At 39.2% G+C, this 25,668-nt stretch overlaps 1 protein-coding gene across 1 annotated transcript in view; it reads left to right on the forward strand.

The window, feature by feature from the left end:
* The window catches only part of LOC149176121 (L-arabinokinase-like), a 474,339-nt gene that overhangs the window by 337,283 nt on the left and 111,388 nt on the right, over positions 1–25,668 (forward strand). Inside the window, exons 19-21 of the mRNA XM_089419887.1 lie at positions 379–509; positions 602–683; positions 16,533–16,620. Of these exons, the coding sequence (XP_089276013.1) occupies positions 379–509; positions 602–683; positions 16,533–16,620 (301 nt within the window). The remainder of the gene's footprint in view (positions 1–378; positions 510–601; positions 684–16,532; positions 16,621–25,668) is intronic.

Genomic DNA, 25,668 nt, shown 5'->3' on the forward strand with positions numbered 1-25,668 from the left:
TGTGATTTATACTCCCTTAATCTCATTTCTGGAGTTGCATTTGGTCTTTATGTGGGCTATTCATCTATTCAGATGGGAAATCCCGATTTAGTATGGCCCTGTATACACACAATAAAAAAATAAGAACAGATAGGAATCCACGGAAAAGGAGAATCAGGTTCCCAGATTTTTTTTTTTTTTTTCTACCATTTCTATGTGCCAAATATGCTCTCATAAATAATAAAAACTTCATGAGCTACTTAAGCTTCTGTCACTTGAGTGAAATTACAATTATTAATATGAATGAATCTTGCTTCATTTGCATCTCGTCTTCTCTGATTCAGGTTGCATTGTCTTATTGGTTCATTGTCAATTTACCTCTATAAAATGCTTATGCAGGTCTCATTTGGTTCAGAACTGAGCAATCGAGCTCCAACTTTTGACATGGATTTAGCAGATTTCTTTGATGCAAATGGCCCTATTACCTATGAGAAAGCACGGAAATATTTTTCACAGGACCCATCCCAGAAGTAAGTGTCCCTCTTTTGCAATTGCTTGCAAGCAGAATGTGGAAATTCTTGATGCTTTGGGCTTAATGGTCATTTGAATTGATTACAATTAGGTGGGCTGCATATGTTGCGGGAACAATTCTTGTTTTAATTTGTGAGCTGGGTGTGCAGTTCAATGATAGTATCAGCATACTGGTATTTTACTACTCCTTATTTTCAGTCTTTGAAGCCATTAATAAAATTCTGGTTTTATTTGCAACTGCGAGAGAATAAATTTCCTGTCAGTTTTGGTCTAATGGTATTTCCATGTACTTTTGTTTCAAGAGAAATGTTGGGATATTATACATGCATGACCCCAATTAGAAACACATACAAAAAATGAATTATTTATTGAAAAGGAGTTATTGAATATATCAACATCGGCTTCTTCTATACACATTGTAATAAGCTATCCAGCTTCCGTCTCAATCAAACTATTGTCAAGTTACCTCGTTAACATCAATTATGACACTTTAACACTAGGACTCTAACAACACTTTATTTTACTCCCCCTAATACGAAAGCTAAAGATCAAACTTCTGTTTACAAGATTAATTTAATTTGTGAAAATAAGGCATATATTACATAAGAGGAGACGTTACCTTAATTCAGTCAGTGTTGCAATGAGGCAATGGGGTCAGAATAGGTATTAAGAGATATATTATTAGCATCATGGATAAATAGGAGACCCTTGTCTCCTAACTTCTTTTGGAAGGAAGACATGGTACTTACAATTGCTTCAGATACAAACATACAGTGCTATTTCCAGAGAGAATACAAGACCAATGTTTGGATGCACTGCGAATTACTGACATAGTGTCCAAGTTGAAGCTGCTGGCATTCCACCAAGCAAAGCTTCCCAAGAGTGAATAGTGTCTCAAAGAGCGTTCTCAAAAAGATGGGTTTAATTGTATCTAGTATGTGTGAAATTTTATCTATTGCAGCTAATGGAAATTATCCTTCTAACTCAAAAATTAATTATGCAGTTTATTTGCTACGTAAAATAATGAATAAAATCACAGCTTCAATTTTTGCCATAAAATTACCGCAGAAAATAAAATACTGGAAACTGAGAAATTCTAGCACACACACAATAAATTTGACACAATTATTTTTAGACAATTGTCCCTGGAAAAACCCAACTTGAGAGATTATTATTAATGTTCAAAAACAATTCTATGTACAATAATTTAGATGCTCAACTGGCAATATAATTTGAAGAAAATACTTGCAAAAATATTGTGATATTTTTCTCTCACCCCACAGCTATTTTCTGCCTCTGAAATAGCTTCCCTTGCCTCTGTGCTAAGATGCCTGCATCACCCTTTGCACAGTGCCTACACTAGCCCTTTGAAGATTTCGACCTTCCTTCCTTCAACTCTTCTGGGAAGTGAAAAACTTCCTCCCAGAATGCTACTGCTCTCCTCTTCCACCAGCTATGCACCCTTTGGCTCTATCTTCTCCACTGAGCTGCTGTTACTGAGAAAATTGAATTACCTAGGCAACCAAGTATCTACATTGGATGATCTCCATCACCACATCCACTGTTGGAGCACCAATGACGAAGATTAAAACTTAATCAATAGCTAGGATCATTTTCGGGTCGATCTGTGTGAGTTTCTAGATGATTCATGCCTTATCTCAATTGATACTGATTAATTAACCATATTTCCTAAGTTTAGGTTTAGGAAATATTTAAAAAATCGGTTAATAATCTAGTTGAGACACTTCTAGGAGGAATTTCCAGAAACGATGTCTAGGTTTTGGAAATCTCATGTATTCTAGCCTCCTCTCCATGCAAACTTTGTGGCTAGAACACATCCGATGCTACAAAAACTAACACTCCCTCTTAGCGAGGAATGTGTTCTGGCATTGGTGCTTCCTATAGCAACACTCTGTCTCTGCATCATCTCTTGTTACGTTGTTGATGTCTGGCTACTGCTGCCCACCAACTACTGTGCAACTCTGATCTAAACTGCAACTCCCTCTCTTCTGTTGTTGCTGTAACTGCAACATCTGCAACATCCAAAATAGCTTGTCCCTGCCACTGAAACGGGTTCTCCACCATACCCATCTATTCTCTGAAATAGATGAACGTAGCTCTCCCTAGAGCTTTCATGAGTATATCTGCAACCTGTTCTTTTGCGGGAACATACTATAGCTGGACTACTCCTCGCTATACACAATCTCTGACGAGGTGACACCAAATATCGATGTGCTTTGACCTATCATGAAACAATGGATTCTCAAAGAGATTTATGCAACTCTGATTATCACAATAGACATTGGTTGCCTCCATCCTATGCCTGATGAAACTTACTAGCAATTTTTGAAGCCATATAGCTTCGCACCTAGCTGTGCTGGCTGCCATATACTTTGCTTTTGCAGAGTTCAGTGTTACAGACTTCTGCTTCATGCTACACCAAGATACCATCCCTGATATAACACTGAAGCGATACCTAGAGGTACTTTTCCTGTCCACTGAACTGCCTGCCCTATTTGCATCTATGTAGCCACAAAGTCTGACGTCATCCTCTCGAGTATATTTCAACCCATACTTGACTGTGCTGCAAATGTACCTCAGAGTATGCCTCGCTGTTGCCGAATGTACCCTTTTCGGTTCCACCATGAATTGACTAAGGGTATTGACTGCGAAGAAAATATCTGGCATAGTGTTGACCAGATACATGAGAGACTCATTGAGCTGTCTATACAAGGTGGGGTCGACATCCTTCTCATCTGATGCATCTATCTTCTTCTAGTTGGTAATCATGGGTGTAGACATAGGTCTACAATCTTGCATTCTGAACCTCTTCAGAATATCTGTAGTGTATCTTCCTTACCCAAGGAAGAGCTCCCCATCCTTCTTCCACACCTCCAATCCTAGGAAAAAGTGCATCTACCCCAAATCCTTCATCTCAAATTCTACTTCCAGGTTCCTCTTGCAATCCTATATGAGCCCTGATGATCTTGTCAAGAATAGATAATCCACATACAAAGCTAGAATGAGGGGCTCATCCTCTACCATCAAATAGTAAAGGTTTGGGATCTACATCACTCTTGACGAACCCCATCTGCTGCAAGTAGGTGTCAATTCTACCATACCATGCCTTGGGAGCTTGCTTGAGCCCGTATAGAGCTTTCTTCAATATGTACACATGCATGCGCCTCTCCTGAGTCTCAAAGCCCTCTCGTCGTTCTATGTATACTTCCTCCTTTATCACTCCGTTCAAGAAGGTTGTCTTGACGTCCATCTGGTGAATCTGCCATCACATCTGAGCTGCTAGAGATATAACTGACCAGATAGAAATGTATCTGGCAACTGGGGCGAAGGTTTCCTCATAATCTAACCCTTCCTTTTGTGCATACTCCTATGCCATGAACCTAGCCTTGTACTTTTCCACACTACCGTCTGCTGAATACTTGATCTTATAGATCCACCTCGAACCTACAACTGATCTTCCTTTTGGCCTGGGCACTACCTCCCAAACATCATTCGTCATGATAGAGCTATACTCTTCTACCATGGTATCTATTCACACTTGATGTTGTGCGGCCTTCTGAAGCTGGAAGGTTCTGCAACCCGAGCTACCAATGCTTGGTACTTGTCAGGCTGCCTGCGCTGTCTCTTGCTCGTCCTAGGAGTTCCAATAAACTCCTGTGCATCTCTTAATGTTTGACGAACCTCTTTGCTAGCTCGACCACTAGTCGTGGGAGGTTCTGCCATCTCCTCATCCTGTCTCTGCTGCTCCATCTACTAAGAACTCCCCGGATTTCCTGCACCTAAGGAAATATTGGTATTGGTCACAATACTTGACCCTTATGACTGTCCACCTGCTTGTCCCACTGGCTGCCCCAATTGCTGGACTAAAGGAGCTTCTGCTAACTGATTCTAATCACTTGCAAGCATCTCAGAAGACCTCCTAAAAGCTCGGTCCTCCATGAACTTCACGTCTCACCTTACTACTATCTTCCTACTGATAGGAATGTAGATTTTGAATGCCTTTGAGGTTTCACTATACCCAGCGAAAAACCCCTTCTTTGCAGTCTGATCTAGTTTGGTCCTTTTATCATCCGGCACATGACAATAAGCAATGCTGCCAAAAATTCTGAGGTGACTGACTTCTGGCTTCTTCCCTGTGAAGACTCTTAGCGTTTTCTTCTTGCCTAGTGCTCTATGTGGAGTCCTGTTTTGAATATACAATGTTGTGTTACATGCTTCTGCCCACAAAAATTTAGGTAGACCCTGGTCATATAACATAGCCTTTGCAGCACCAACAATGGTTCTGTTTTTCCACTCCGCTACACTGTTCTACTGTGGATTATATGGAGTTGTCCATTCTCTCTTGACGCCTTCCTTCGCACAGAAATATGTGAAGTCTTTATCAATATATTCTCCACCATTATCTGAGCGAAGCACCTTGATTTTCTACCTTGTTGCATTCTCCACTAGAGCTTTAATCTCTCTGAAATGATCGAAGACCTCATCCTTGGTCTTCAAGAAGTAGATCCAGGTTTTCCTGGAATGATCATCAATAAAGGCGATGAAATAGTCGACACCACTAAGAGCTCTAGTGGACATCGGGCCGTAAATATCTGAGTGTATAAGTCCTAACAAGCCATCAGCTCTGCTGTCACTTCTTGGAAATGTCGCCTTAGCATACTTCCCAAGTACGCATCATCTGCACACATCATCGTGTTCAGTTCCAAGTTCAGGAACCCCTGTTATGGTTTCTTTGAGCATCCTGAGTGCTCCATGGTGTAGATGTCCCATTCTCCTGTGCCATAATTTATTCAACTCCTTTCCACTGCTACTGTTATTGCCTATCAGTGTCATTGGAGAATCGATTTGTAACTGATAAAACCTGTTACTTCGAACTCCAATCTGTCTTACGTTTTTCTAGCTCGAGTGTTTGACATACACTTTCTTCCCTACAAAGTGAATATCATATCCCTTATCTTATAATTGGGATACTGGAATCAGGTTCATAACCAATCATGGCACATGCAATACATCTGAAGCAATGGTGGTTTCTCTTGACTCCTCCTGAAAATCTATGGTACATCTCCCTACAGGAGTAAATTTCATTCTGTTTCCCATAGTAATGTGGAAATCCATCTGCTCCTCTTTGTAGCTAGAGAACTATTGTCTAACCCCTGTCATGTGAGTTGAAGCTCCACTATATATATACCAGACTCCCTGTGAAGCTAATCCCGCTAAGCAAGCAAATTCGTCTTCCAATCTGGAAGACAAATCTGAAGTCTCCTGACTGTTACTTTTGTTCATGGCTATACTTGAACAAATTTAGTGTGCTATTCCTCTTTTCCTCCTGACGTGGATTCTGCTCTATAGCCTAAAGCAAAGACTTTCTGTGTCCAACCAGGAGTTTGCTCAGTGAAAATCTGAGCTGCGATTGCTCCCTCTGATTGTTGGAATCACTAATTTGGGCAATTTGATTTTCTTGCCACCTTTCAACTGAAAAATCGAATTGCTGCCCTAGCAACTTGAAATGCCTGTTATGGGCTCTGTGCAGTTTCTCTGGGAATTTCGGTCTGCTGCTCCATCTGAACAACGAAATTCCTTTCTCTGCTTCTGAGCTTCCCTGCTGCTCAATTATGCTCCGATACCATGTGAAATTTTAGCTATTGTGTTGGAATTTCTAAGTCTAACTGTTAGAAATCCTTCATGTACTTTCTGATTTATTTCTGCCTACTTGTTTTGTTTAATTAGCAAGTTATTTACCATGTAAATATTGAAAATAAATACAAGTACATGCTTAACACATTACAGATCATCAATTGAAGGAAAGAAAAGAACACAAGTGACACCATTATTTTTGGACTAATGTCCTCGGAAAAACCCAATGCGAGAAAACCAGTGCAACTATTTGAGGGTTTTATTATTAAGCAGTTTCAGAATACAATCTGGGTGCAAGTCGGCTCACCCAACAGAGAATGATCTATCTCAGTCAGAGACAGATATTCCTGCTAAAACCCCGGATGAACAATCCCACAACTCTCAGCTTCATTCTGCCCCACGAAATCTCCAACGTCTGCCTCTAGGGACTGCGTCACCGTCTTTGGCCCAGCATCACCCCAACTTACCATGCATCAGCCTCCGGAGGCACTGCGTTAGCCTCTAGAGCCTTTGCATCACCCATGCTGGCTCTCTGTGGCACTGCACAGCCCCTGGCTGCCTTTGCATGGGCCCTGATTGGCTTTGCGTGGCCTCTAGCTAGCTCTGTGTCCCTCTCTCTCGGCTTTTGCACTGATGCTCCCGGTACCCTCTCTGCGTCTCTGCTTCTGTATTCACTGCCCCTCAGCTGCAATTTTGATCATTCCTTCGATTTCCTCAGCAAGCCTTGCCCTAGAAAATTGAATTCTTGATCAACTCGGTGTGTTCTCCAAGTGACCCTCAAGCCTCCTTTTATACTTTTGTTGTTGACAATTCAATGATCAAGATTAAGTCCCTAATCAACGTCCTAATTAACTCTGGCTTGATCCATGACTTTTGGACCCTTCTAACATAGTTTTATATTAATTCACATTAATATTTATTTTCACATTAATATTTATTTTCCCTAAGTTTAGACTTAGGGACTCCTTTAGAAATATTAATTATTTTAATATCTCCCAAACTGTTTAGAATTTGCCCGAACCATTTTTGGGTATTGGAGATCTCATGTGCTTTAGCCTCCGCCCAAACCATTTTTGGGTATTGGAGAACTCGTGCTTTAGCCTCTCCACCAATTTTCGTGGCTAGAGCACATTTGATGCTACCCCAAATCAACATATTGTATCTACTGGAAATTATTCTTCTAACTCAAAAATTAATTATGCAGTTTATTTGTTACGACAAATAACAAATAAAATCACAGCTGCAATTTTCACCATAAAAATACCGCGGAAAATAAAATATTAGAAACTGAGCAATTCTAGCACAGACACACAATAAATTTAACAATTATTTTTTGACAATTGTCCCTGGAAAAGCCCAACTTGGGAAAATTGGTGCAACAGATGATGGTTTTATTATTGTTAGTTTTTGGTAGCATTAGAAGTGCTCTAGCCTTGAAAATTGGTGGAGAGGCTAAAACACATGAGTTCTAAAGAATCCACGTTTGGTGAAATTCCATTTGTATTGTATTTTCTTAAAATAATTAATATTTTTAATGGAGTTCCTAAGTCTAAACTTAGGAAAATTAAAATCTTAATGGGTATTAATCAAAATATGGGTGAGAATGATGTAGAAGGCAGATCAAGTCATGTCTTAATCTTAGCTATTGATTAGAGACTTAATCTCGGCTGTTGAAGACTCAACAGGAAAAGTATAAACTGGAAGCTCGGAGTTCATTTGGAAACATAGAGAGAGAGAGAGAGAGAGAGAGAGAGAATTGGTCCGGAGTTCAATTTTTGGGGCTAGGAAGCTGAGAAATTCAAACTAAGTGATCATTCAACAGTAGAAGGGTAGTGAGAATCCAAGAGAAGGACTTTCCGGAGAATATTGACAGAGAGGCGGAGAGAGCTTGTAGAGAGGCAGCGCAGTCGTCGGGAGAGCTGATGTTGGGCCAGTCTAGGCCCACGCAGAGCCAGAAGGGCCTGTGCAGAGGAGAAAATCTGTCTTTCACGCAGAATCCAGAATTGCCGAGAACACTTGGAACTGCTGGAATAGTCGGGATAATGGACGCAGAGGGCAGAGAAGCTGACGTAGTGTTGACGCAGAGCCTACGGAAGGCCAACACAAAAATAACCAGGGTTATCCAGTCTTGTGCTTGATCAGCCGGAAGTTTGCCGGGTGAAGTGAGGTAAAACTCACAGATGATTTTCCGCCAGTGTTTTTCTCTGTAAAGGATTGCTAGATGAGCATCCTAGATTTCTATTCAAATATTTCTCCTGCATAATAATAAACCCTCAGAACTGCTGCATTGGTTTTCCCACATTGGGTTTTTCCGGGGACTATTGTGTCCAAAAATAAGTGTGTCCTATGTATCTTGTTCTTTGCTCCGTTTTTTGTTTCATGAGATCAAATTTTTAATTAGTGTAGGTTGCAGAGGTACTTTGGTTCAATAGTCAGAAAAATAACTTGATGAATGTAATTTAAAAAATCAAGTAGGTGAAGTAGATTCAGATTTGTTACAGTAGGTTTTCCTTCGAGTGTAGGAATTTTCACAATGTTCAACAATAATTCTGAGTACAATAATTTAGATGCCCAGTTGACAATCTAATTTGAAGAAAATACTGGAAAAAATGTTGTGAGAATTTTCTCTCACCCCACAACTATGTTCTGCCTCCGAAATAGCTTCCCCAACCTCTGCGTAGAGATGCATGTGTCACCCTCTGCGCAATGCCTATGCTGGCCCTTAGAAGATTTTGGACTTCCTTCCTTCGACTCTTCCGAGCACTGAAAAACTTCTTTTCAGTATGTTACTGCTCTCCTCTTCCACCTGCTACTCACCCTCTGGCTCTATCTTCTCTGTTGAGCAGATGTGACTGAGAAAATTGAATTGCCTGGGCAACTGAGTATTTGCATTGTTTGGACATTGGATAAACCAACGCTCCCTGTGTGTTTCGTGACATGGACTAACTGCCTCTCGTGGATCCTTATCTCTAGCGATGCGATCGTTGACTAACACCTGCAGGTTTTGGTCTAACGGCAATCGTGATTCCCAACAAGTGGTATCAGAGCATAGGTCACGAGTTTGATACACACCCAACTCCATTGGGGGGGGGAGATTATTGGACATTGATAAACCAACGCTCCTTGTGTGTTTCGTGACATGGACTAACTGCCTCTCGTGGATCCTTATCTCTGGCGATGCGATCCTTGACTAACACCTGCGGGTTTTGGTCTAACGACAATCGTGATTCCCAACATGCACTAGATGATCTCCATCACCAGATCGAATTTCTTTTATAATCCACTGTTGGAGCACCAACGAACAACACTAAAAATTAATCAATGACTAGGATCATTTTTGGGTCGATATGTGTGAGTTTCTAGATGATTCATGCCTTATCTCAATTAATACTGATAATTAACCATATTCCCTAAGTTTAGACTTGTGTAATATTTAAAAAATCGGTTAATAATCTAATTGAGACACTTCTAGGCAGAATTTCTAGAAATGATTTCTGGGTTTTGGAGATCTCATGTATTCTAGCCTCTCCACAAAATTTCGTGGCTAGAACACATCCGATGCTACGAAAACTAACAGTCTGCCACAATGAAGGTATTTGTCATTTGTGAGTCCACTCTTAGCAGGTCTTCATTTTCTAGGTGGTACTTGATAGAACAATGGCCAAGAGAATACTTTGAGTATATATAAAGCCTTTCAAATACACACATTGCTCATTTATGCAATTGTTTGGAACACATTGTTAGTATAACACCAACATGTATGTAGGAAAGGCTTCCTTTGCATGAGGAGGTAGACTTTTCTGCTGCTATACTCAAAATGTGCCTCTACATGGCACCTTTCATTTTGGGGAAATCCTTATCAACAATGAGAGCCTATAGTTTCTTAATGATAGGTTACTAGAAGATAACCTCTTAGAGTAGGAAAGAGATCTCCACTCAATCCAAGCTTTAAGATCAACAATCTAAACATCACGCCAGAGAAATATACCTTTCTCATGGAATTTCCTAGGCTGAAATGTATCGAGTTCTGCAATGTATGGTCCTTGTCTTTTGGATATGAGAACACTACCAACAATTCAAGAAGATTCTCACAAAGGGAAAAGGGCATGATTCTTGGCCGACAAAGTATATAGATTTAGATTGTGTAGGTTTAGGTGATGATAAGAATTCTACCACAAAATATCTTTTCACTTTGCATGTTGCTATAGGTTATCTTTGGCATCGCAAATCCATATCACTAACTTGTAGGTTGTCTCGAGTCGCACGGATGACACTTCTCTTTATTTCCTTATCTCGACCTCATCCATCAAGGACTTGCGTAGAGATTACACAAGGATCTTATTTGATTTCCTCCAAGCTAGCCATTCTTGCGCCCACCTCAACCTCTGCCTCTCTTGACCCTTCTGTCTTGGCTCCTTGTCAATGATCTATCTTGACCTGCACAAAGAACACTTCTCTTCATCTTGTTGTACTGACTGCTAGTTTTTGTAGCATCGGATGGCGTTCTAGTCTCGAAAGTTGTCAGAGAGGCTAAGAAACACTAGGACTCCATAACCTAAAAAACGTTTAAGGAAAATCCACCAAAAGTGCCTTAATTAAGTTAATTAATTTGTAATTAAATTTTTTCTAAGTTTAACTTAGGGAAAATGATTAATTAATAAGAATTAATTGAGGAAGGTGAGATTTCTCTAGAAATTCACATGGATCGAATAAGAAATAATCTTAGCCATTGATTAAGATTTAATCTTGGCCGTTGGAGTCCCATAGTGAGATTATAAGAGGTTGATGGGTAGATGGAGGAGCACACTTGAGATTGATTTCCTTGGACAATTCGATTTTTCCAGAGAGCAACAACAGTTGCCGAAAGAGTTCGAGCTAGAGAAGGGAAGCAGAGCTAGAGAGGGGTAGAGACAGTGAGTCCGGAGGAAGTCTTCTAGTTTCGGAGAGTCAGCAACAGAAGGGTTGTATTTCCCAGAGGAGTTGCGCAAAGGCATTGCAGTTAGCTTCAGTTGGAGATCGATTTTGCTAAAGGGAAGGGTAATTCAGTTGCAGTTGGTCTGGAAATTCTCTAGGAGGCCAAGCGAATTCCTTCCAGAGGCAGAGTCAGCCAGGATGTCATTTTTCCAACAGTTTTGAGGCTTAGCGAGTTGGGGTCTGCGCAAGCACTGCGCAGATGCTCACGTAGAGGTTGTACGACTAGCTAGTTTTTCTAGTTGTCAGAGCTGGATTAGGCGTGGTTTTGGGGTATTTGCCTAAGATATTTTGGTCAGATTATTTTGCTAATTGGATTGCCAGTTGGGCATCCATAGATTGTACTCAAAATTTCTCACAGCTCCTTAATAATAAAAACCCTAAGTTGTTGCACCGGTTTTCCTAAGTTGCGTTTTTCAGGGGACTTTTGTCGAAAAATAACGATGTTATATTTTTGTGTGTGTGTGCCAGTATTTTCTTAGTTTCTAGTTTATCTTTCGCAATATTTTTTATTTGTGAAGATTGCAGTGTGATTATTTCATTTTTGCTGTAGCAATAAACTGCATAATTTATTTCTAGCTAGAAGAATTAATTCCTGTTGCTGCAATAGAAAATTCAGTGGTGAATTTTTCACACAGACCTTGCCCATCTTGACCTATATGGAGATTGCACAAGGATCTTACCTGATTTTCATCTTGACCTTCGCTTTCCACCACCCCTGTGTTTTGCACACATATTTTTGTTAAAAATCGTGTAGCTTGGAAGGTACTCCCACAAGTCATGGGTACTTGACTTGTGAGGATTTGACCCACTTTGTGGGTAAAGTACTCAAGCTTGTGGGATTTGGACGCAAAGTTGTCGGCTTATAAACCAAAGAAATTATTTGTTTATTCTAATTATTGTGGAGGAGACTCTTTAATGGAGTTAAGGGCTCCTAAGACAATTGATTGGGGAGCTATATATTTGAGAGACCTTGGAGGTAATTTCACATCGTAGCAACTCATCTTGTGTGAGCACAAGCCAAGAATAGAAGTCACGGATTTGAAAGGAGGACAAATTTTTGTGATCTAAAAGGGCTCTGTCTTGTGAAGGAGGTTGAGTATCCTCCTAAGTCTGTTGTTGGATATAAGATTTTGTGCTAGAAGAAAAGGCTGAACACATATGTTGGGTGAAAGTGGAATAGGCTATGAGTTCTATTTCAGTTTAGGAGGAGGGCCAAATCCCTTAGTGGAGGCCTAAAGGACCTCAGATTGGTTATAGGCAGTGGAAATGACCTCAACTAATGAAATAAAGAGGGTTGCAATTGTTCTATGTTAGGCTGCAGGGACAAAAGGGGGTCGAAATGCCTCAGGGGCTTGGAGAAGAAGGTTGTGCTGCCTCAGGCCTAAGTAGAGGCCAACAAGGGACGAAAGGGCTATTGTCTTGTTATGAAGATGATTACTGAGTATATTATTTTAAGTCTGTTCATCAAGGGAGGGTTGAACAACAAGGCTAAAGGATGATGTGTGCAGTGATTTGAAGGACTAAATTCATTGTGAGCAGTTGGGTATGCAAAGAAGTTAAAGGAGTTATTTCCTTGTGAGTTTGGAGGCAAGGGACAGCTAGGTACTTGAAAGGCAAGAGGAAAGAAAGGGCTGGAAGCAAAGGAGGGCTACAACAAGTAAGTCAAGTATTTGTTCTTTGTTGTTTCTGGAAGATTGAAGGTCAAAGGGCGCTGACCTCAAGCCTTGGTTGCATACTATTGTATACTTGTCTTGTATCAAGTTTCATAAAGGGCCATGATCCCTGGTACGAGAGCCCTATGTTTGTTTTATTGAAGGACAAATAATAACACATTTTGGGCCTACAAAATTTGTGTACTTTATTGTTTCACTATTGTTATATTTCCATTGTGCAAAGTTGTTTAGGTTGAAGATTGCTAGTGTTTGTGTGCGCTAAATCTAGCCATAGACTAGACCTAGAGTGTAAGTGAAATTCAACAATTTTACAGCACACCCTGGCTTGCACGGAGATCCCCCAACTGTTCTCTATCTAAACTAGACCTTTGCCTTGCTCGAATCTCGTGTCTTAGCTTCACATCATTGCACCTGCAAATCCTAGCTTGACCGCTCTTGGTACGTAGTTGGTAGAGTTAGGGTGCAACTGTATTGAAGTGCAACTATGAGAACTATAGCCGAAATGAGTACAACCGTAAACAAGTAACTATCTCTTCTTCAATATGAGTAGAATCTACAAACATCTCTGGTTTCGAATTAGATTGGGTAGGAAATGGGAGAACCCCCAGTACTATTTCCATGGAGTGGGACTTTTCATATTCGACTTCCGAGGTTCAATATTTGCTGTAAAGGGTGGAATTTCTTGAAAATGAAAATAAGCAACATACTCAAGCAAACATAAAACTAACACTACACATGAAAGATTCAAGAGAAGACAACAAGGGTTGCCTATTGAATGTGATGAATTGTGTTAGAAATTTAGAATTATTGTTGAATTTGTTACTTTCTCATATGCACATGGTATGAAACGAAGACCCCATTGCCCAATGGACAAAGGAAATTATCAATTTTTTTGAAGATCAGAAGTCCAACGGGACATTTATGCCCCTTCTCTCTCCTCTTCTACTTTCTTCTCTCAAATTCTTTACCTCTATGGGGGAATTGTATGAAATGAATGCTAGCATGATGAACTTATGTAATAGACTTGGGCAATTTGGGATCCAGTTACTGAGTGAGTCCACTCTAGAGTGTTTTTTTTCATTTGACTAATTATTTTTGCTCTTTAGCGATAGATAACTAGTCGAGTTTTTTTTCACTCATATACTTCCAATGCTAGAGCGTGACTTAATAACTAGGCCTTTTGTGTCCTAATGTCTAGGGTCAATGTATATTACCATGCTAGGTCATATCCAAAGTCTTACAAAATTTGACTAGGTTTTTCTAAGATTTTTTAATTAATTAAAAATTTCTGAAAGGGGATTTTTAATTAATTTCCTATGCAATGGTGTAAATAAGTGGCACTAGGAGATGTTGGTGGCATGTGGGTGCTTGAGATTCATGCTCATAGCACCAACATTATCCTAAGGCCCACTTTAGGAGTCAAAATATGATTATTTCCCCTTGAAATCCACTTTTTCTAATAAAAGTGGAGAAAATGACAAAATATTCAAAAACTAATGAAGTGGGGACAAAATAAAGTCATAATCCAAGTCAAAAGAGGACACCATAAATAAGCGGAATGACTTGTAAAATAAGTGCAAGTTTAAAAGATGACTTGGAAGCCACATAGGCCCACAAGTCAAAGGACCAGTCAATACTGCTACTTAGCCAAGTTGACTGGCTGCCTAGGAGATCGAGTTGCCAAATGCTTGATAGGTGGTAGAGATGGGAAATTAACTAATGAGAGAGGGGGAGTTAACTCCTACTTCACTCCCCCTCCTTTACACCTGTTTATTTGAGACAACAGGCAGCCAACAGTTAACCACCACATAGCTCCAATGACACTAATACACACAACAAGGAGATCCCTCATGCAGGCTGAGAAGAGACACATGTTTGAGACTGGTTTCACACATTTTTTTGAGCTGCTAGTTAAGTGGGATATTGCTCCCACTTATCCGGACTTGTTCTCCACTTAGTAGGAAGCAAACCACATATAGACAATCAAGGGAATATGTTGATATTCTACAGGAGCTTAGCGCCACTTCACTGTCTAATGTAGCAATTCCAATGTTGTAGGATCTGCCCCCCCCTCCAAGGACCAGGAGGCCAAATTGTGACCTATACAGATCCGCCACCGATCCTCAGGTGGAATCACGGATCCGAAAATCAGATCTGTGGTTTCGCCATTTTTTGGCAATTCCTGGGAAATCGGATCCGCGGGGGTCCGATCCATAGATCCGGAAAGGATCCACTGCAAATTCGTGGAGGTTCGGGCATGTATTCGCTGTGGATCGCAAGCGGATCCGAGAGAAGCTTGATGGTTCAAATTGTTCCAAAGGGCTTTTTTTGTTTTTTTGGAAATTTCGAATTGTTATGTAAGGAACTATGCTTTCCGAATACTTCCAAGGTGACCCTTGATCCTCCTTAGATGCTTTGTAGATGCTCCCTAATGGTAATGTTAATCCTTTTACTTAAATTTTTAACATTACGATGAAATGACTCAAGATGTTTGAGAGTGGTTCCAGCCTCATCAAACTCCATATGGAGAAAATATGAATTCATATCCCATTCAAAATTTAGCAGATTTAACATTTTTCAAGATCAATGGGATTGCGGCATTTCATTGGATTATATCATGTATGAGGGCATATGATTGTCATTTAATCAAGAGCACTGAGCTCTATATGTACCCCAGTGTTGGTGTTGTTAATTGTTGAACTCCTTTGTCATGGCCTTAGCTCAAATGTACCCTTCACTCAGGTCAAAATCATTGATCAGGCATGTTAAGCTTTCTCTACAATATTATAAGGCTTGGATTAAGCTGTTTGATCAAAATTGGGCAATGTTGACTAATATCCCTAGATAATTGAAGTAGAGGCAAATGCTAGGCAAGAGAAGAGGATTCTAGATTCTAGATGGTTGATGATGGAATAATTAATCATTGATGTACAATGGATGCCATATCTATCTTGATTTATGTAAAAATATGCATGTTTTCGTGTCTTCTGCAACTAATTTGGTATTTTGGATGTTTTTTTGAATATCAATGCAATAAAAATAAAACACACACATGCACACACACATATATATAGTAGATGCTTTTGAGACGCATCACTTCCTAGATTTTTGGGAAATGATGCTTCCGCAGATCCGCTTCGTCCCTGCATCGTGCAACATTGGTTCGATCCCACACTTGGGCCAGTCCATCTACACTTGGCCATTTGACCCTCTCATTTGGTATCACCAATCCTCAGCCACTTGTCTCTTTCTTTTGAATTGGGATTCTCCCCAAAATTTGTATAAATAAGCCTCACTGGTTCATTGTCTGGGGGTGTTTGAAAGCTCAAGGCTTGATTACACTCTGTCAATTTGTATTTGCTCATTGTTACAATAAAAAGTCTTTGGATGCTCATTGTTGCTGTTGTCTTGGTGATCTTTCTCTTGATGCGAGGTAAATTGATGCTGGTTTAAATTCTTTCAATTGCTTTCCTCTAGTAGATTTAGGCCCAAGTAGGGGCTGTATTGCCCAAGGGAGGGATAGGCAAGTAATGTGTAACATTTTCTTTGCCTCTTAAATGAGACTTGGGTGGTGCCACAGATATAAATTAGAGGTTCATGGTATATGAATACCCTATCCATATAGAGGAGATTGTAGAAGGATTTAGCTATATACAATGTTATTTATGCATAATTACCAGATACAGGAAATGATTTTAATGTAATGGCCCTTTTTAATAGGTCTCTTCAGGGGTACCAGATGGAAAAAGTGTGTCATCTTCTGCTGCTTTAGAGGTTGCTACAATGTCTGCAATTGCTGCTGCACATGGTGAGTGATTTGCCTGCCCAAAAAAATTGTTTATTGTGATAACCACATTAATGTTTCTTAGTTAGTTGTGAATGCTCAATATTCTCATTTTGTTGTGAAGATATTTGGAAACAAAGAGAATTACATAAATGTAGTTTGATGGGACACTGCAAATACAAATATGCAGCATTTTTAAGCACATATTGCAACCATAGTTACGGTAGTCTTACTCAGTTTATACTTTCTGCGGCAGTAAGCATCCCTGACTTACTAGGTATGCAGAAAACACAAACAAAAATAGTTCTTAGTGCAGGAAAATGTAAAATATGCACAAGTAAACATTAAGTATAATCAAAGATACCTTTTCCACGTCTGAACCATAAATTTTAAACATGTATTCTCTGATAAGTTTGCAACCTATAAAACCCATAGGATATAGTTGAATCATTGATTGCACAATAAGAGATTAAATGTACACAATACAAAGTATTTAGTAACAACATGTGTCCACATAGCACTTATGAACATCTGTTACCTTCCTTGCCTTGTATCTTTGCTTTTTCAATGATTGCTGGATTGTTAGAGTGCTTGTAGATGCAATCATATTTGACCATATTGGACCATTGGCTACCATATTGGACCCAATCGCAACACCTACGCCTAACATGTGAAGAAAAGTTCTTGTAGAGAAAAACGGTCATGATTCATGAAAGATGAGTTTTAAGTGGCCTTTGATATTTTAATTAAAAAATAGTCATGTTGGCTTGAACATTGGCATATTCTTCATCCCCAGGTGCCCCCTCTTCATTCTGTTGATTTTGTAGTCTTGGAAGGTCTTCTACACTGGCTTGGTGCCCTAACATGTAGAAGATATTTGATTGGCTCTTTAGGTAATTGTTTGGTGGAGTAATTTATTTAATGATTTCTTTCCTAAGGTTAGCTTAGACAATAATTAATTTAATTAATTATTATGGACTATTAGGCCAAAGTTATAATGATAAATAATAAAATCATTTAAGTGACTTAGATATAATCTTAACCATTGATTTCAAGTGAGACTTAGAATTTCATTCTAGCCATTGATCACTTAGGAAATTAAGGCTAGGGATTTTGGTTTAATGAAATTTAAAATAAGCCTAAGGCAGAGGTGAAGACACAATTATGTTGAGGAAGTGATTTTCTTAATAGCGAGAGGCTTGATTAGAATGAAGAGAAGTGAGAAGAATTGCAGCAGGTGATTTCGTGAGAAAATTTCAGGGAAGCCAAAGCTAGGAATGAGAGAGGTCGAGTTAGTTAAAGAGGAGGGCTGAAATATCTAGAGCCCTAATTTCTCAAGTGTGCAAGGGTTGTAAGAGGGAAAAGAGGGGCTGAATTGCTGATGAGGGAGGCTAAATTTTCCAGAGGTCGAGTTTCTTCAATATTGCTGATTTCCAGCAGCCAATTTTCTTGAGGCTGATTGGGGCCAAGTTACAAATTCCCAACAATTGTATTTTTTGTATATTCTCTATTTGTCTAGTTCCAAATTTTCCTAAGAAATTTAATATGAAGGAAAATTGTGTTTGGCACAAATTTGTTGTAGTGTGATTGATTTCCTTATCTTATTGAAATTATGATGATCTGTGTTGTTACAATCACTTAAATCCAGAATTTCTGTTAAAATTGGCAACTAGGGCCAAATTCCACCTTGGGACAACTCATTTGATGGAGATGATGATTGCATTGGATTTCTCTTTTCAAGAGGTCCAAGATTGACATAAAGCTCATCTCATTCGGACAAGCAGAATTGTGATTTTGAATTTATGACCACACGTGCAAATTGTTCGGGTCAGCCTCAGCTAAATGTAGGCTCAAAAAGCCCAATGGATGTGTCTTTTCACCCACAACAACGTGTATAAATACAAGAGACCTCACACGTCATTTGGACATCCATCACTCACACATTCTTCTCTCTCTCTTCATCAGATTGGTTCGTATAGCTTGGGCAGCCTCTCGCTTTCTCACACGTGTGGCAAGGAGGACAATTTTCTGGGTAGAAAATTATAGGCCAAATTTCAGACTTCAGGACCAGCATTGACCAATGTGACTGAAGAGATATTGACCTATTCTGATTGCAATTTTGAGGGCAAAATTTTGGTTTCTTTAGGCCGCATTGACTGGCACAAAAATTGAGGGTTTTGGAGCTGTTTGACCTGCATTGACCACAGGGCTGTTTGGCCTAGAGCTAACCATAGGTTGACCGATTTTGACTAGAGTTTTTGTGACTATTTTGAGTTGACTTTGACCACAGCTGGAGGCCAAATTTGATTGCCTTTGACCGAGCTTCAAAGGAGGTGTTTTACTGTTGTTTTGACTAAAGTTGACTTTCTGGTTAGGGCTGAAGTTTGATTGCAGAATTTGACAGGGCTGATTTGACTTTGTATTGGGCTAGGCTATTTGACTTTTGTACTCTGTGTGTGTGTTGAAATATTGAATAATAATAAGAAGATCTGATTGAAGGGTTTTCCCCACATTGGGGTTTTTTCTTGGCATCCGCCAAATCTGGTGTCCTCTTGTCTTGGCTTGTCTTCTGCTTTTGTTTTATGTTCTATTTGCATTTACTGTCAATGTGATTGCTATTCGAAATAATTGGAAATTGTTATTGGGCTGCTAAAGGAACATTGAAGTAAATTGTGCTAAGCATAGAACATACCATTGTTATCTAAAATCAACAACTTCTTTATGTTGCAAAGAAAGTTAAGTAATTGTAGATTGAACATAAACCATATGCACAATGGAAGACAACGAAGAACTCAATGAGACACAAAAAAGTTAGGTCAATGACCAGGGAAAAACCCACAAGGGGAAAACCCAACCAAATTCTTCTTCTATTAGAAATCAATTGTTCAGCAAAGACACAGAGTATAATGAAAGAATGAAGAATTTCGCCCAAATATAAAGAAGATCTCTGATAGTAGTAGCTGATGCAAACATTGAATCATTTTGTCTCTCCAAGATATTCTCTTGCTCTTCAAAACTCTCTCTCTCTCAATCTTCCTCTAGACTCTCCAAATCTCTCTTTCTCAAGTTGGAATTCTCCTTTCACAAGCACAAGTAAGTGTGTCAAAGTGAGGATGAAAGACACAAATATATAGGAAGAGCAAGGAGGTCGAATTCATGAGGGAGTAACTCCTATGCCTTGAGGAGGAGTTACATATGCCAAAATGGGAGTGTAACTTATGCCGCAAAGCAGAGGAGTGTAACTTATGCATTTAAGAGAGAAGTGTAACTTATGCATTAAATAGGTGTAAGAGGAATCTTTTTATGATGAGTCATTAAAATGTGTAAGAGAGTGTAAGAGATGCATAAGAGCATTAAAGAGAGTGAGAGAGCAATGAATCCATTAAGAGAGAGAGAGTAAAATATGCATTAATTGAGGGGAGTTACATATGACATGATTGAGTGTCATGATTGAGAGGCTTGAATTTCTTTTTAATAATAATATAATAATATCATGAAGAGAATAATAGTAATAATAATAATACTAATAATAATAAATTGATGATTAAGTTAAAAATAAACAAATGAGACAAGTTAAGTGATTTTCCATAATGTATATATGATTATGAATTGATGGAAGTTGATTTACTATTTTTGGAAATTCATGGTTGCAAAAATAGACATGAATTTCTATTTTTAGAAAGTTGCTTTAGAAAGGTCAGAAATGAAATGAAATTCAAGGAAATTCATCCCATAGCTGTCAATTTTGAACACTCCCTCTCAACTAGGGAGGAATTTCTTTCTAATACAAGGATCTCTGATATCTCTTCTTTGGAACAATGATGTTATAATCTAATGAAGAAGAATCATCATAGGGGGGATCCACTTGTGAACACATGACAATGATCTCGCACATCCAAGGCTCTTCACTGCTTGGGGGGATCCACTTGTCAACACATGACAAGGATCTCGCTCATCCAAGGCTCATCACAACTTGGGGTATCCACTTGTAAACATATGACAAGGATCTCGCACATCCAATGGTCATCACTGCTTGGGGGGATCCACTTGTCAACACATGACAAGGATCTCGCTCATACAAGGCTCATCACTACTTCAGGAGATCCACTTGTCAACACATGAGAAGAATCTCGCACATCCAAGGCTTATCATCCATGACCACCCTCTCTAGGAAGGGTCACATCTGTCAATCTAAGCTTCTCTCTGAAAACCAAGAACTTTCCTTTCAGCAAAGGCTTGGTAAGAATGTCGGTGATCTGGTCATCAGTCGCTATATGATGAAGTCTTACTACTCCTCTTTGCACCATATCTCAGATATAGTGATATTTGATCTCAATGTGTTTGGACTTGTCATGGAACAAGAGATTTTCATCAAGTCGAATCCCACTCTTTTTGTCATAGTAAATTACTACACTATCCAATACTTTACTCAAGCATCTCTCCAAAGAGCTTCCTTAGCCATACTTCGTCACAACTAGCCATGCTAGCAACAATGTATTCTACATCAGTCGTGCCAAGGGCAACAAACTTTGCTTTCGGCTCATCCAAGATATCATGGCAGGGCCTAAGCTGAAGCAACACCTTGATGTGCTCTTTTTTCAGTAGAGTTACCAGCCCAATCACCATTAGAGTATCCATGTAGCCACATCTTTGGCAGTATATCTCAATCCAAGATTGATGGTCCCATGCAGGTACCTCAACACATGCTTTGTAGAAACCCAGTGTGCATGAGCAGACTTAATCATGTATTGACTCAGAGTCTTGACTGCAAAACATATATCTGGTCTAGTGTTCACTAAGAACATCAGTGCCCCAATTAGTTGACAGTACTCAGAAGTATTAGACAAATCAGGTCTTGCAACTTTACCATAAAGCTTGAAATTCATTTCCATTGGAGTATTCATGGACTTACACTCAGTCATGCCAAACCTTTCTAGTAGTTTGACAACATATTTTCCTTGAGAAAGGAAAATCTCACTAGATTTCTGCCACACCTCTAGGCCTAGAAAGTAGCGCATCAAAGCCAGATATTTCATGTGAAATTTAGAAGCTAACTCTCTCTTACACTGGAGAATAAGAGGTTCACTATTGGTCAGAATGAAATCATCAACATATAATACCAAAATCAAAGGCATACTTTGGACTATCTTAAAGTAAATATTTGGATCTGCATTGCTTCTAGTAAAAGCAAGCTTCATCAAGAAGCTATCTATGCTAGCATACCAAGCTCCTAGAGCTTGCTTCAAACCATAGAGCGATTTCTTCAGGCTACACACATGAGTTTTTGGATCATGTACTTCAAAACCTTGTGGTTGCTCCACGAACACTTCTTCTTTAAGGAAGCCATGCAGAAAAGTAGTCTTCACATCCATTTGGTGAAGAGACCATCCTTGGCTAGTAGCTAGAGCTACAATAGATCGGATGGTGGTGTAATGGGAAACGTGTGAAGAAATTTCATCATAGTCTATTCCCTCTTTTTGAGAGAAACCTCTAGCCAAAACTCTAGCTTTATATTTTTCAATACTTCCATCAACACCATGTTTAATTTTATAGAACCATTTAGAAGATAGGGTCTTGGAACCACTTCTCGCAAAATCATTATGAATGATGGATTCATATTCTTCATCCATTGCATCTTTCCACACTTGGGCCTTTACATCTTCTTCAAAAGTGCACAATTCAACTTGAATAATGTTGTTCATGGCTATAACATATCCTTGGAATAGGAAAGGTTTCTTGCTTCCTCTGAAAGTTCCTCTGTTTATCAATATCTCAAAGAGTGTCAAGAAGCCATAGAGTTCTCCTATTAGGAGGATCACATGGAGGAGGATTCAAAGGATCCATGGGCTCCATGGGTTCATTAGCAAGATCAATTTTAGCTTTAGGATCTTCCTGTATTTCAAATACATCATCTTGACTATCAACATCAACGGGAGGAAGAAGAGTGTCTCTTGCTTTTCCAAGAGATGCATCTTCATTGAATGTTACATCCCTGTTAAATTCTATATTTCTTTGACTAGGTATGTATATTCTGTAAGCTTTAGAATTCTCAAAATAACCTACAAACATACCTTTCTTACTTGAAGCTTCAAACTTGTTCCTTTTCGATTTTGGGACATGGAAGTAGACAGGACAACGTAAGATCCTCAGGTGCTCAACTTTGGGCTTCTTGGTAGTGAAGACTTCTTCAGGAGTCTTGTTGTTTAGGGCATGGTGAGGAGATCTATTTTGAACATAGACATCTGTGTTTGTAGCTTCTCCCCATAGAAACTTTGGCAATTTATGATATTGCAACATAGCTTTGACTGCTTCCATGATAGTTCTATTCTTTTTCTCAGCCACACCATTTTGTTCAGGGTTATATGGTACAGTGGTCTCTTTTTTGATTCCAGCTTCTTTGCAAAAGTCAATGAAATCATTGGAAGTGAACTCTCCTCCATTGTTAGATCTGCAAATTTTGATCTGCTTTCCAGTTTGTTTTTCTATTAGAGCTTTGTAATCTTTGAACATGTTAAAATCTTGACTTTTATTTTTCAGAAAGTAAATCGATCTTTTGCAAGAAAAATCATCCACAAAGATAATATAATACAAGTAACCGCCAAGACAAGTTATAGGCATTAGTCCACATAAATCAGAATGTACAAGATGCAATACCTGACTGATTCTACTTTTGCTTGAAGGGAATGGTCCCTTCACTTGCCTTGCACTTGCACATCCTTGGCAAATGGCATCATGATCATATCTGATTTCTGGCATTCTGGAAACCATATTTCTCATATGAGGTAATGCTTTGTGGTGCAAGTGAGTGAACCTTCGGTGCCAAAGTTCACTTTGATGAATAGACCTTCAAATCTCGATCCCAGAGTGAGGGCATCTCTCATGTTGGATCTCAATGGCCAAGTGAGAACTTTACCATTTATGAAAACAACTTTCATTTCTTTATCTTCTAAAGATGATATGGACACAAGATTTTTTTTAAAACTAGGTACATATAAAACTTCTTGAAGAGTCAAAGTTTTGCCTTGATCCAGATGGAAAGAAACAAAACCAGATCCTTTTATGGGATATGTAGAGTTATCTCCAAGAATGATCATCAAATTTGTCTCCCTATCAACTAGATTAGAGAGTACTTCTTTGTAACCAATAAATTTCCTTGAAGCATCGCTATCAACCAACGAACTATCACAAGAACTTGTAGGAGATGAACTAGAAAGAGCAAAAACAAGAAAGTACTCTGATTGAGTCTTAGCTGCATTATTTTCATACCTTTGGTTCCTTGAGGAATGATAGTTTCCTCTGTGAGTAGAAGGAGCTTTTCTTCTTCTATAATCAGATTTGTTGGAGCGATTGTTGAAGTTGGATTTTTTCAGGCCAGGCAGTAACTGCATAAGGCAAAAATGATTCGTGTGTTCTATTCCATCAGGTAGGTATTCATTATATACATGAGGGAGAGACTGTTCAGTTCATCTCCCGATGACTGTTCATGTTTCTCATTTATCTATTTACATAAATTCACCCAATCACAAGGATTAGGTGTCAACATTCCCCCCCTAATCTGAAGGGATGTTGTGAGTCCAAGCATCATTCTGAATCGTTCAAGCTTTTCTCTTCCAAGCGCTTTGGTGAAGATGTCTGCAATTTGATCATTTGTGGAACAATGATGGAGATGGATTGTTTTGGCCTCAACATGATGTCGAATTAGATGATATTTAGTATTGATGTGCTTCGTTCGATCATGGAACTTTGGGTTCTTGGCCAACTTTATTGCAGAGGTATTGTCAATCATGAGTGGAGTTGATTGTACTTGTTTTACCTGCAAATCTTCAAGAATTTTCCTGAGCCACACAATTTCTTTTGTTGCTTCAGCTGCTGCCACGTATTCTGCTTCTGTTGTGGAATATGCTGGCACTGATTGTTTGTGTGATCTCCAGGAGACAACTCCTGATCCAAGACTCATAGCATATCCTGAAGTTGATACCCCAATTTCTTTGTCTCCATCGAAGTCTGAATCAGAGTATCCAATCAAGCTGAAGTCGTCCACCTGTGTATACTTGATTCCAAAGTCTTGAGTTCCCTTCAAGTACCTTAGAACTCTTTTTGCAGCGGACCAGTGTCCCTCACAAGGCTTTTGCATAAACTGGAGAGGATTCCAACAGCAAACGAAATGTCTGGTCTGGTAGTAGTTAGGTAGTTGAGACTTCCTACAAGCTGTCTATACTTTGTTGCATCCTCAAATTCTTTTCTTTCAATAGATGTGAGCTTTAAGTTTTGTTCCATTGGAGTAGTAAGAGGATTGCACTCTGTCATGCCAAACCTGTTCAACAAATCTCCAATGTATTTCTTTTCAGAAAGAAATATGGACTTCGGATGTTGGGTTACTTCAATGCCAAGATAGTAATGAACATAGCCCGAATCAGTCATTTCAAAACTTTTCCCCAATTCCTTCTTTATGGATGCAATGTAGCTTTCATTGTTCCCTGTCATGAAAAGATCATCTACATATACCACAAGATATACAACTGTTTTGCAAACTGTTTTGCCAAATAAAGTTGCATCATCAAGATCATAATGTTTGAAATTGAGTTTCAGAAGATGCTCAGTTAGTTTTTCATACCAGGCTCGCGGTGCTTGTTTGAGGCCATACAAGGACTTCACCAGTTTTCATACTTTATGTTCATATCCTTTTACAGCAAATCCTTCAGGCTAGGACATAAAAACATTCTCTTTTAGATCTTCATTTAAGAAAGCAGTTTTTACATCCATTTGGTGGACCTTCCAACCGTTCTAAGCTGCTAGTGCAAAGAGTGTCTGGATGGTAGCCCATTTTGCTGTGGGGGCAAAAGTCTCCTCATAATTGACCCCTTCCTTCTGTTCAAAACCTTTTGCCACAAGCCTAGCTTTGTGCTTGTCAAGTGAGCCATCAACTTTATACTTGTTCTTCTAGACCCACTTGCAGCCAATTGGTTTGGTTCCTAATGGAGGATCAACCAGCGTCCAATTGCCGTTCTTTATGTGGGCATCATACTCCTTTTGCATTGCTTCTTTCCATTCATCATGAGAAGCAACTTCTTT

This window comes from Pinus tabuliformis, chromosome 4_1, assembly GCF_031772625.1.
Source record: "Pinus tabuliformis cultivar Carrire ecotype Pingquan chromosome 4_1, CPIR1, whole genome shotgun sequence".
In the NCBI taxonomy this organism is placed as follows: domain Eukaryota; kingdom Viridiplantae; phylum Streptophyta; class Pinopsida; order Pinales; family Pinaceae; genus Pinus; species Pinus tabuliformis.